The sequence below is a fragment of the Parus major genome, chromosome 13 (assembly GCF_001522545.3).
Source record: "Parus major isolate Abel chromosome 13, Parus_major1.1, whole genome shotgun sequence".
In the NCBI taxonomy this organism is placed as follows: domain Eukaryota; kingdom Metazoa; phylum Chordata; class Aves; order Passeriformes; family Paridae; genus Parus; species Parus major.
Window position 1 is genome coordinate 4,537,482 of NC_031782.1, and position 13,449 is coordinate 4,550,930.

General features: G+C 52.9%; 1 protein-coding gene across 4 annotated transcripts in view; it reads right to left on the minus strand.

Annotated features, from left to right (window-relative positions):
- CYFIP2 (cytoplasmic FMR1 interacting protein 2) overlaps positions 1-12,588 on the minus strand; it is a 49,109-nt gene extending 36,521 nt beyond the window's left edge. For 2 of the 4 annotated variants that reach the window (XM_015642039.1, XM_015642040.1), the window contains exons 1-8: positions 12,422-12,588; positions 6,342-6,482; positions 4,275-4,364; positions 4,118-4,195; positions 2,536-2,637; positions 1,666-1,847; positions 1,279-1,375; positions 785-913 (exon numbers count right to left, since the gene is read on the minus strand). In XM_015642039.1, the coding sequence (XP_015497525.1) occupies positions 785-913; positions 1,279-1,375; positions 1,666-1,847; positions 2,536-2,637; positions 4,118-4,195; positions 4,275-4,364; positions 6,342-6,458 (795 nt within the window). In that variant the 5' untranslated portion in view covers positions 6,459-6,482; positions 12,422-12,588. The remainder of the gene's footprint in view (positions 1-784; positions 914-1,278; positions 1,376-1,665; positions 1,848-2,535; positions 2,638-4,117; positions 4,196-4,274; positions 4,365-6,341; positions 6,483-12,421) is intronic. The other 2 variants (XM_015642038.2, XM_015642037.2) reach the window with 2 other exon arrangements.
- Positions 12,589-13,449: the final 861 nt, after the last annotated feature.

Genomic DNA, 13,449 nt, shown 5'->3' on the forward strand with positions numbered 1-13,449 from the left:
AGACTTTGGCATGTTTATCTATGAGGACTCTTTACAGCCAGAAAAACAAACCTGGGAACATCTGCCTTCAGCAGGAATTATTGTTGGGAACAGGAATCAAGAAGAAAATTCTGGGTTACAAAGTTGGTGGTGATTTTACAACGTCCTCTGCAGTCACACAGGTCACACCCATGATCCTGCACTTCCATGCACAACAGAAAAACCCCTTCCAGCCTTGGAGGATGTAGAGCACCCACCAGGCAGAGCTGCTGGCAGCATTGGGAAGGATTGTGGGGAAAACGAAGAGATGGAGACGGGGAAGAGAAGAAGGAAGATTTTTATATGGAAATAGGGGAGAAGGCCATAAAGGACAGCAGAGGATTGATGGGAGAAGGTCCAAATTAGGGCAGGAAGAGGGGCAGCTCATGGCACTGGCCAGCAGAGCTGACACTTCAGAGCACTGGGGTGGGACATGCCCAACTCAGGGCCGTGTCCAGCCTGCTCAGCTAAAAAAGAGGTGAGAGGGAGGACTGAGGTACCACAGCAAAGGACACAAAGCACCAGGGGTCAGAAAAGGAACAGGAAGAGGAGGAAGCAAAGCAGCTCTGCTGCTGCCTGCAGAGCACTCACAGCAACTTGCATGAGCAGAGGACACTGTCTCTGCAGAGAAGGGATGAATGTCAGCCCAAAGGAGCAAAAAAAATCAAGAAACTGAAGAGAGATGTTGTCCTAGGAGTGAATTTCATTTTGCTAAAACAGTGAAACTATGCAAGCACCCAGCCCTACAAGCATGGCCCAACCTCACCTTTAAGAGCATGTGCTTCTCACTGGGGGTTAGATACATCTTGTTTTCATAGTAATCCACACAGATGTTGACAATATCAGCCAGCAACTCCTCATAGCCAGGGATAACCTCTAGTTGTTGGTGCAGACACTGAAACACAACAGAAGCCACATTATCCACATGGGCAGAAGAACAGCAGAAACCAGGCAGGAAGCATTTTAAGGATTAAGAGTAGAATAATAAGAGGTTCCTTTAAACCCCATTTGTGTGTTTTTCTTAAATTACATCTTTTAGACCTTCATCTTTGTCTTGATACAGAGACTTTCAAAGCCACCCAGGATGTCACATGAGGAGACATTGCTAGAATTACACAGCCTGACCAAAAAACCACCAGAGTCAGTGACAAAGACCCAGCAGCTGCTGCCACAGCCTGGTCTGAAGTGCTGTCAGCCTCAGCAAGATGAGTGCTTCTCTCTGCTCAGAAAGGCTGCGTGGCTCAGAGCAAAGGGACCTGCCTGAGTGATGCGGTTGTGGTTTGCCAGGAACATGGAGAGGTTCTGGGACTCCTGGATGGACTGGGGGTCTGCCATCTTCCGCAGGAACTGGGCAGCTCTGCAAGGGACAAATCCAACATCACCAAGGGTCACTCAGCCAGTGTCACTGCCCACCTTCCCAGTGCTGCAGCCCCAGACCCCCCTGCATCACAGCTCTATTCACCAGGAGGGAATTGAAACACAACAGGCTCAGAGATTTGCCTAAAATCGCAGAGAGAGCCTGGGACAGCACAGAAGCCCCATCTCCAGCCCTGATGTCCTCCTGCCATCACTGCTGGTCACACCAGGTGCTCCCTGGCAGACCAGGCACAGTCCTGTCCCCATTCCCACCGCTCCATCCCCTCTCACCTTTTGTAGGCAGAATGATCATTTTTGACGCTGCACTTCATGTTCTTCAGCTCATCCAGGACAGCAAACATGTTGATGAACTTGCCCAGAGTGAGGAGATAGGCCTCAGACACAAAGTCCTTCCTCCTCTCAGCATGGCACAGGCGCTTCACCTCACTGCAGAACCGCTCGATGGCCTTGCGCTACAGGGCAGGGGCACAGGGTCATGCACCACCACAGGAACCCCCTCCACCCACCACCAACCAGCTCCTTTAAAAAAAGCATTTTTTGGCTGGGGATGGAGGCTCCAAGGTTCCTCCCTGCTGCTCCCATGCAATGAAGCATTGTTACAAATCACTGCTGACAAACACACTCAGTGCTTGAGGGGAGAAAGGGGCTCAGACACTCCAACTGCACCTGCCCCAAGTGTGGGGTGTTCTGCAAAATCAGGCTGCATTTTTTAGGTGGGACATAAAGACCTCACAGGATATAAAACCTAAAAATGGATGTGGAACTCAGCTGCAGCCTGTTGTAATGCAGGTGGTGATGGGGAGCCCATAGCAGCTCTGTGACTGCCACATGGCAAAGGAGAATCAGCTCTCCACATCAGCCAACATCCCCAAAAAACGGGAGCCTGTGACACCTTTAGCTCCAAACAGTGGGAGCTCTGGGTCTCCATGAACTTGGAAGGGCTGAGGTCTATCCTAGCCAGTATAGAAGATTTTGGGGCTATGTGAGTGACACACAGATTTTCCTTCACACAGGTCTCAGGTTTCTGCAAGGAAGAGACCTACTGGGGGCTGTCCTGGCAGGCAAGGATAGCACAGATCTGCTTAGGATGCTAACAGCAAAGTAAATAGATTATTTTTTCCTCTCTCCTTGACCTCTTACCTGAAAATACATGAACTTCATAAGTTTGGTGACTTCTGGCTCCAGAACTTCCACTGTTTTCTCATAAATCTCCACTCGGTTTGGCTGCTCATTACATTTCACCTGCATTGCAAAGAAAATCATCTGTGTCAGCATCAGCTTCTAAGCCAGCTGTGGGTCACTGTGGCACCATCTTCTCGTTTCACAGGAGTCCTGTCCCCACCCAAGGACAACGGAGAAGGAGCTGGTTCTCAAAAGCAAAAGAGGATATTTCAGATCTGAAATTCTCTCCATGCATTCTAAACAGGCACAATCCTGACTCTGGGGGATAAAAGTCTCCTAATGCATTTGGCATAGAACAAAAGCAATATGGAGTCTGGACTTGCTGTATAATGTGGGAATGTTGTTATCTGAGATTTGTGTTGCAAGACACACAAGGTTCCAGGTTACAGCTCTGCCAGAGCCTCACTGGGATTATTCTGGTTCTGCTGAGGATCCATTAAAAATCACTGGGCTTGTCTGTGGCTGACAGCAATGAACTGAGTCACTGTTGCTAGACTCCAGGGAAGCTAAATTTAAGGACTTACTCAGTTGTCATCCATCTCACTTCCAAAACAGTTACTTGGAGTCATTATCAAACTTGGAGGGAAAACACCAGCTGCCCAGGGCATCCTGCTGTCCTCTGGTTTTGTTTGCAGCTGTTGCTCCCAGAGGCTGTGATGGGGCTGACAGCTCTGGTCCATGTTCAGTAACCCAGCAGCTGATTCTCAGGGCATGGGGGGACACGTCAGCCAGCCTGACAGGGGGAACAACGCCAAAGGAGCCTTGTCCTCTCTGCAGTGGGCAATCTGATCTAATGTCCTTGCCCTGGTTCCACACTGCAGTTAGGCACTACCACAGTATCACAGAATACTCTGAGCTGGAAAGGACTCACAGATCAAAGTCCATCTCCTGGCCTTGCTCAGCCCTGAGGATCCCACCATGCATCAGTGGCCATGAGGATGCAGTTGGAGCAGGGAGCAGTGGTGCACACTCAGGTGCAGGCTCTGCTCCTCACCTGTGAAGCCACAGCCTCTGATGCAGCAGGGAGCTGCACCTGACCAGGCAGGGAGATTGGGGGGCCGAGCACAGAACCCCCCTGTGCCCCATGGCAAAGCACAGGGGTCACTGCAAGATCAAACCTGGTCAATCTATAACTGAACCCTCTGCTGTGGCATTCTCTGCTCCTCCATCACACACAGCACTGACAGCAGCCCTGAGGGGAGCATGGGGGGAAAGGGTAGGGACCCACAGGCTGCCCAGAGAGGCACAAATGTCACAGGGAGGCCACTAAACCACATGATTTGTAGTGACTGTAGGGATTTGTAGTGATGTCTTGCCATCAGCCTTCTGCTGGTGTAGCCAGGGGAGGAAGAGCAGCACAGCAGCACATGTGAAGTACCCAATCAACAGCAGAAATCTCCTCACAGCCACGTCTCAGCATCATCTGCTTTAGTTTGCTTTGCTTTTCCTGTTCTTCTGTCTCCACTCTAAACTAACCCACTGTCAAGACAAAACCAAAGAGGTGCTCTGGGAGCCCCCTGCCTGGGAAGGGCTTGACTACCTGAGGGATGGCTCGTGAGCAGCTCCTCCACGTGTAGAGCATCACGGCGTACTCGTGGCCCTCTTCCAGCATCTCATTCTGAAAGACAGAGGGGTGTTGGTGGGACAAGGCAGGCACTGCGGGCTCAGCACCCTGGGGACACTGCTGGGGGACTCACCATGCTGGAGTGCACCGTGGCCTGCTCGATGTACCGGGCAATGCCTGTCACAAAGGCGTTCCTGTCTTCAAAGTTTGTGTCAAAATTAGCCTGTGGGCAAAAGGGAGAGATGGGGATTAAAACACAGCTGCTGCTTGCTCACCTGGTACAGCCTAACATGGGATGTGCTGACAAAAAGCAGATTTAGTAGGGCTCCTGGGGCATGGGAAGAGCTTGTGAACTATTTGAAGTTGCTGCGCTTCTAGGTCAGAAGTAGTTTCATACATACACATACCCTGAGATGCTCTGGAATCACATACGGTCATCATGCAGGGAATATGTGTGGAAAAATGGCAGTCAAGACTGACAAATCCTTGTCAAATCAAGCCCAACTTTACTGCAGCCACACCAGAGAGAAAAGCTACAGCAATAATTCTAAGGATTTTAGCTTGGTAACTCAAAGACAGATGCAGCCTTATTAATTTCTGGTTTTGCCCTGGCTGCTAGGGGAAGACCACATCCTGTCAGCAGGACGTGCAAGGGATAAACACAGAGAAAGGGCAGGGAATGAGCTGTCTGGAAAACATAAATACGAAAGTCAGCCCACATCCAGGTGCTATTATCAGTGCTACTGTTGCTCTTGCAAGCACAAACAGTCATTGGGACAAAGACTTGTTCTGGGAGCTGTGGTACAGTTTTGGGTTGGAACAGGGGAGCGAGAAATTGCAGAGGCAGGTGGGGGATGGAAAAGCAGCTCCCCTGGCTCTCTGGAGAGCCCTTCACATGTTCTGTGCTTGGAAATTTCCTCTGCCAAGGCTGGCTGATGGTATCTGCTGCAGGGCAGGGCAGACAGAGGTCCCAAGCACCCAGAGCTGCTCCATGTGATGACAGCAGCACTGCAGCCACCACACTCACCTCAGTGACTGATTTCCTGAGTAGGAAAGCTGGGAGCACAGACCTGTGGCCACAAGGCTACTCCTTTTAGTGCCTCCACGACATCACATGTGACAACAAAAGCTGAGACTGCATGTGCATTTCTGGCTAGCAGGGGAGAGGGCTACACAGAAACCGAGTATGATGAGGAAATAGGCTTGGCCAACATTTCCAGATACAGCTTAGAGGACGTTTTTAGGCCCAGCTGTGTGCACACACTCGTGGCCTTGAAAGGAGGCTGTGCCATAAGGCTGGACCCTGAGCCCCTCCTGAGACACAAACCAGCAAAGGCTAAAAATTTATTGAAAGAAGAGATAAGCAAATAATTACATCAAGATTTTTCAGGGAGAGCTGAAATTTGAACAGCCCAGAATGACCTTTGGGTCTGATAACCCGTAGAGATACCAAGGCTCTGGAATGAGCCTGGGGTCTGACCTGCTGAAAGAGACCCTGCAGTCCCAGAGCCCTGCGTACAAGGCACAACATCACAGTGCTGGTGTATTATACACTGCCAGGGGTGATCCAGCAGCATGGAGAAAGGAACCCCCTGTTATATTTAACCCTGGGTGTGTGCTACAGGGCAGGGTGTGGTGGCCAAGCAGCCGAGGCATCCCACTGTGGAAGCAAAAGCAGGAGCCCGGCCGTGCCCTGGGCCCTCGCCAAGCTTTGCTCGGTCAGTGCAGCTGCAGCTAAATCTGAGTTGCTCAGGGCAGAGAAGTGGTTCTAGCAGCTGCCCTCCCCTGCATGCCAGCAGCTCCAGCTGTGCTAGAGGCACAGGCCAGCCAAAGTCAGGCAGGACTTTGAGCCTGCCCTGCTCGGTTCGACGCACGCACGAGCATGGAAAGGAAGCACAGAAATATGTGCACAAATAAACATCACTGAGAACTTTCTGCTGTTATCACAAATCTTATCTCCTGCTTCCTACCCATTCATGCACTCTGGTCCTCATTTTTGCTTGGCCTTAAAAACCCCTTTCACCAACCTCTGATGCCTTCCTCTTAAAGTCCTTGGGAACAGATTTGTGGCTAGATCTGTTCTGAACGCTTCCTTCAACACGCTGAACCCTGGATGTTTTCAGCTATTCTCACAGCACTGTGCTTTGCATGAGCCACTGGAACAAGCCTCCCTACCCTGTGCCTTGGGGAGCTGAAGTACCTGGTACATGATGGAGGAGGGAGGAGGCTCGATGCATGGCTGCTGGTCTGGCAGGGGCAGCTCCTCCAGCAAGTCCACGTTGGACAAGGCATCCTCGAGCGTGACGTGGGTCGTCATGGTTGCAGATGTTCAGTTCCCCTGCTAAATCCAAACCAAAAGAGAGGGTGATAGACAAGACAACCAGCCAGCAGGCAGAAGACTGAATGGGAAAGGATAAAACCAAAGCCAGTACTGGCTGGCACTGCAGGGGACAAAATCCCAATTTATCTGTTTTCCCTTTTCTTACACATTAAACCTACATCTCTGTTTCACCTCTCTCCTGCAAACAACAGCAGAACAGGAATGCAGAATAAGAGAAACACAACTATCCACCCAGGCACCTCTCTCTTAACTCTATGCAAAACTCTCTCAAGACTGAACAGCTGGGTGCTGCAGTGCAGCTTTAGCAGCCCCGGGTGAGAGCATGTGCTCCGAAATGCAAAGCGGTGCTATCAAGAATATCTCCTGAAGCAGCTTGATTAGAGAAGTATGACGGATGCTGACACTCACATGCTCTCCTTCTCACACACATGAACAGCCCTGGAAACTGTAAACAGCCAATTGCATTAATTCCCAGAGGTGAGCTGGAAAGGCTCGAGTGCTGTGCAGGCAAAGCTGTGACACTGCAAGCAGCAAAAAAGAAGTTGCTGTTAAATTTCCCTACTTTTACCACTGACATGTCATCCCCTGCCCAATCCCAGCCTGCCCTGAAGCTGCCAACAGCACCAGCTGCAAAAAATGAAAATAAATACACAAAATAAAATCAAAGGGAAACTTTTCTGAAAGTTCCCTGGCGCTTACCCCAGGCAGGCGCCCAGTGGGAAGCACGGAGCAAACCTGTGTGTCCCTGTCTCCCCTGGCACTCACCTTGGCTGTGAGTGCTCAGGCACAGGAGGGGGACTGTGCTGTCACCCAGGCTGAGCCCTTGTGTAATCACAGCCACAGGGCTTCCCCAGTTAATGCCTAATCCTGTGCAATAGCTGCGGCCGACCTAGAGCCTGTGTCTCCCAGAAAAACACCCTGCTGCACTTAAGACGTTTGCAGAGAGACAATTCTTTAAATATTGACACCTCATTCAATTAGCAAATCACATCCCCTCCAGTGCTTCTTGCCTCACTCAGAGCCTGTCTAGTTTGAAATGTGAGCCTTTGAGTTTTGTTGCTCTGATCTGCAGGCCAGTAGAGCTCCCTAAATCAAAGTTCCCAACGAGATACTCACACATTTCAACAGAACACCCTGCAAGCCAGCTAAGCTCTTTGCCTGCCTCATTACAGAGCATGTTTTCAAATCCTTTAATCATCTCTTTGGCTTTTCTCTAAGCTTCTGCAACTTTTTTTGCCAGACACAAGCAGGCAGGACACAAGGCTCTGGCAGTGTCTGCACAGGCACCAAATACAACAGCAGCAGAACATCCCTCGAGTAAAACCACAGCAGCTCCTTTGGTCACAACAGCATCTCCCACTGCTTCCAAGAAAATAAGTTTGCTTTTTATTTCCAGCACTGGGAGTAGGAAAGATGATGGCTTTGGGACATCCATGGACAGACACACACGCACCCAGCAAGGGCCACAGGGGGAGGCACAGGGAGCACTCCTGGGGTGGGCTTCACCTTGGGTCATAAGAGGGAAGGAGTCTGTAGCTGTGCCTCATCATCGTGGGCTGCAGGAATACCTGTGAGCCTGGCAAAACTCATTTCTGCTCCACAAATGCCTCCCCAAGGCACCAGGTAGCTGAGAAATGGGTTTGGCTGTACCTGCAGCTGAAACATCATTAAGTGAGTGCCTGGAAAAAAACCCCAAAATCTCAAGAAGCTTTTCCCCTCCACACTCGAATTTCTGTTTCCTTCTTTACCCCTGTCTGGTAAAATGGTTTCCTGTTACAAATTGTAGCAACTGTCAAACCCAGACATTACTCTTCTGCAGCTTCCTCCCTGCCTGCCTGCAGGCTCCCTGGGCTACTTGGCACAGAGAGGCTCAGCTTGCCCAGCCCCACAGACGGACACAGAAGTGCCCACCACGCTCCACCACCATCCTAAAGCACCTCTGGACTTGCCACTGGGATCCCAGAACAACACTCCTGGCTACTCACTCATGCTACATTACTTACTTCAGACTTTAGAAGGCAAAACTTCTGGGAGGCTACGACAGTCCCTGCCCTAAAATTCCTACACTCAAACAGGCAGAGAGGAAGGGTGCAGAAATGCATGAACAGAAAAGAATGCACCAAGTCATTGCAAGTGAGAGGTGCAATCAGCCACCAGCCCACCCCATGCTTTGCCATGGCTGAGCAATGCAAGGATCCAGATGCAGTTGGAAAAACTACAGACTTGGAGGGTTTAACACGAGTTTTTATGGGGACTTCCAGTTTCTTCTCCATGCTTTCTCAAGATCAACTGGGAGCCCAGCAGCAGCTGCAGGGAACAGCGTGGTCAGCCAGGACTTCCCCTGGGCCTCATGTCTGTAGCACATTGCCACAGGGAGCAGCCTCACAGACAGGCTGTGTGACAGAGGGACCGCTGGTCCAGGGCCAGCAGATCACCAGCCCAGATCACCCAGAGAGGATGGCAGGTGAAGCCCTACTCCCCCAGACCTCCCTCACCTTCCTGCCAGAACAGTTCTAACACAGAGATGCAGGGCCCTGTAAATCCTGTAAATCCAGCTCCATCCCCTCTGTCCACAGACAAGGGGGGCAGCTGTGAGGTGATCTGGCAGCAGCCAAGCGGCTCCAGCTCAGGGAATTCAGGGATCCCTGGGGATACCCATCAAAAAGCCTTAACTGCCATCCACCACCGGGGTTTGGGGTGGGGTGGCTGTGCTGGGAAAGGGAGAATCAGTCCATGCTGGTCTGTGACAGTGCTTGGGCACATGTGGCCCTGGGGCTGGGCTCCACACAAGCAGGAGCAGCACAGCAAGTGCCCAGGAACGGGGCTGTCCTCTGTCCTAGCACAGGCTCAGCGGGGTGAGGCTCTCCCCTGCACACCCTGCATATCTTGCCCCTCTGCGCTCACAGGCTGCCAGCAGCCACCTCCACATCCCGCCCCTGGTCAGAGAAACCAAAGTTCCTCCGGTCCTACGTGTTTTGGCAAAACTGAAGGTGAGCCTGGCAGAAACCAGCCCCACCCCAGTGAAACCCGAGGCAGGGATGCTGCACTGGGCTGCTTATCCCTTCTGCTCATGAGCATCGGTGCTAATGGGTGAAGTTGCCCACACTCTCTGCTCGTTTGCTGCAGAAACTCTCCTTCCCCTTCTCCGTCCCCTTCCCCTTCCCACAGCTCAGCTGCAAACCCTCTGGCCATCTCACACACCTTCTAAAGCCAAATGATCACACAGAGGACCTGGGGCTTCAGACGCTGCAGGGAGCCAGCCAGGCATGGCCCAGCAGCCCGAGATGCAAAGGAAGAGTTCCTGACACAGGGACTGGCAGCAGCCTGGGGACCAGATTTCACAGACAGCACAGGAAGGCTCTGAGGAGCGAGGATGGACATCCCAGATGTCTGAAATTGCAGGGCATGTCCTGCCTTCCCCACCATAATGCTTGCCCAGCAGTACTGATGCAGTATCATCCTCTTTGCAGGGAGAAGCACAAAGGCAACTTCGCTGTTCAAGCAGCTTGGGGAAAGAAAGACTTCCAAAAGTAGGGCCATGTGCATGCACGTGTGCTCAGCTCCCAAGCTGCACAGCCCAGAGCTCTGGGGAAGTGGCATGGGCTGCTTAGGATTTTCAGCCTGCCTGCTCCTACAGCAGACACTCACACTGGTGCTGTAGTTGGTACCAAGAGCAGGAAAGAAAGCAAGAAAAAACAGGAATTGCCCAGACAGAATCCAAGCCCTGTGAGCCTGGGGTGAGGTGATCAGCAAAAAGACTTTTGCTGGGGAGGTGGTAATGTAGAGGAAGAGGACAAACCTGGTCACCCTCTGAGGATCTGAGATTCTTCTCCAGCTCTGATTCTCAGCCCCTGGGTAACCTGGGAAAGTCACTGAATTTAGTTTTACCCGTATGAAAATGCTTCTCTCTCTTTCTACAAAAATAGCACCAAACCACTAGGCAGGCACTGTCCTGGCCCAACAAACACCCAGCAGGACAAAGTGTCAGTTGCATAAAAGTCAAGTTTCTGCTACCCACTGACTGACAGCAACAGGAGGATAAAGGATTCTGGCTACCAACATGCATTTAGTAAAAAGTAACTTCACAGTGTAAAACTTTACCCCTGCACAGGACTTGTAATTGCAACCATCACCACAGCCAGGAGGTTCTTTGCAGAGTGAGTGAGGGTGGCAGAGTTGAGCCTCTGCTCTACACAGACAAAGATGTTAATAACCATGAAATTACCCTTCCCCTTTAAAAAAGGAAGCCAAACTGCACGATTCCTGAAGCTGTTTTTCTCTATCTCCACTCTATGTTTCCTGCCATCCCATTAGGGCTGAGTTCCAAGCATCTGCACCATCCTTGTCTCTCAGCAACACAATTATCCTGGAATTTATTTATTTTACAATAACTAAATAGTATTGTTTTTTTTCTGGTGCCAAAGAAAGCGGGTCAAGGAAAGAGACAGGTATATGAAACTATATTTCCAATAGAGCTGAGAAATTTAGAGCAAGTTTATAAGCAACCCACTGCTGACAGCTAAAGCACACAGTTAAACCAAATCATACAGGCCAGCATTGTTAATAGTTGACCAATTATTGATCTTCCAAAACCAATCTTTCCCATTTCTCATGCAATGTGTGTTAACAAAATTGAATTCAGTGAAAATGAATTCAGCATATTCTGCTTTACTCCAGAGACCCTGGTCAGAAGATGGAAGATTTTCCCCTATTCCTCAGGCTTCATTAATAATAATCAACTGTACAGAGAAAAGGAAGGAAAAATTTTTCTTTGCAGGGAATTAGCACAGAATTATATGGCTGTGAGACCAGAACACTGGGCTAGTCACCCACCTCTGTGACTAACCCCAGACTCTGTCATCATGCAAGACATGAGGGTGATTTTTCTTTCGGTATCTCAGGGCAGGAGGGTGCAGAGGCTTCAGCGACTCAGCCTAATTCTTTGAGACCTTTGTGATCCAAAGCCCCCAGGCAGGAACCCCCCGTGGGAAGCGGCAGATGGCAAAGGGGGCCACGCTCTGCTGCTGGCAGTGTCCCCTTGCAGCGCACAAACCCTGCACCCTGCCCCCTTCTCCGGAACAGCCCTGGCCACGCAGGGAGTGTGCTTCTTCTCCTCCTCCTCGTTCTTTCCCGGTCCTTCCAACCCACGGAAATTTCCTGCGGAATCCATCCACTCGCTCCCTCCCCCTCGGCCCGGTGGGATGCGGCATTTCCAGCGGCATCGGGGGCAAAGTTGAGCACAAAGGAGCGCTCGCTGCCCGGCCCCGCACACGGGCACCGGCGCCTCGGGGCGGGAGAGGCTCCGAACCTGCGGCCGCCGCTCCGGCCCTTCATTCCCAGCGCTGCCTCCGACTCCGGCGCTGCCTCCATCCCCCTCATCCCCCCGGAACACCGTATTTCCACGCCACGGGCGCTCCGGCAGCCGGCCGGGGCCGCCCCTCCATCATCAGCATCCTCTCCGCGCCCCGTTCTCCAGCACCGCCGCCACCCCGGCTCGGGCCTGCAGCGGCCGCGGGCCCGGGGCTCGGCCCCTTCCCCCGTGCTGGGGATGCGGGCGGGGGGAGGACAAGGGGGATTTGCGCTATTTTTTCCCCGGCGCCGTGCGGCGGCTGCGGGCAGGCTGAGCGCCGCAGGTAGCTCGGGGCATTGTGGGATACATCCCATACATCCCGGCCCATACATGCCATACATCCCGGCCATACATGCCATACATCCCGGCCATACATGCCATACATCCCGGCCATACATGCCATACATCCCGCACATCCCGCCCCGTCATCCCGCACATCCCGGCCCGCCCGCACCTGCCCCGCTCCGCCGGCCCGGGGCTGCGGGGAGATGGGGCTCGGCGGCGGGCACAGCCCCGGGGAGGGAAGGAGGGAAGGAGGGGATGGAGCCGCAGCCCCCGCGCAGCCCCGCGCCCACCCCCGCCCGCTCACCTGCGCTCCGCGGGTGCGGTGCCCGGCGCCGCGGGATGCTCGGCGGGGGATGCTCGGCGCCGGCCGCACAAAGAGCAGAAATGGCTGCAGCAAGTGCACTTCCGCGGCTCTCGCCGGCCCCTCGGCTCGGCTCGGCGCGGCGGCGGGGGGAGCCCCGGGCCCGCCGCGGGAAGGGGCTGGAGCGGCGGGCGGCTCCTCCCCCAGCGGCGCGGGGGATGCGCGGCGGGGCCGGGGCCGCGTTTCCCCGGGCGGGAGCTCCGGGCTGGCGGCAGAGCGGCGCCGGCGGCTCCCGGCGAGGAGGGAAAGGCCTCCGGCACCCCCGGGGCACGGAGGGGAGAGAGCAGGGGCCCCTCGGAAGCTTGATGCTGGCACAGTGGGTTTGGGTGAGAAAGCAGGACCGGGCTGGGGTTATCCATCTCGCTGCTGCTGGGTTGCGGGCGTTCAGCCCCTCTGCCCCTCGGAGGACCATTGTTAGGCGTCACCTACCACCTAAACAAACGCCCTGGTGGCAGAATACATACAGCTTATAGAAAACATACAGAGCCTCGGATGACTGAGGATGTTGGGGATCAAAACCTGAAGGCAACACCTTTGCTCAGAGCTCCAGTCCTCTTCTGAGTCAGCATCGCACCAAAAGGTCTTCCTTTTGGCATTTTTGGCAGCTGTCTTTTTTATAAGGGACAAGTTTTCAGTCCTTCTGCTCGTACTTCTGTTTAAAGCTCTAATACAGCTGTACTGTGAAATCCAAACTCACAGCTTTCAGAGGGACACTGCCTGATGGCAACAGATACAAACCCTGTATGGAGCTGTCTTGTTTGTTGGAAGACGCTGGTGGATTACCCAAGGATGGACGAAAGTCTAGACACAGGTCTAGGTGTGTTTCTGTGGTGGCCCTGGCAGTGTCCCTCTCCTGAGCATGAGCCTGTGCCAGAATCAGATTGCTACCTGGCCTTTCCTGCATTAGAGTGACCCCTCTGGTTCCTCAGAGACTGCTGCTGGTGTCCATGGAAGTGTGGGGCTGAGCTTGT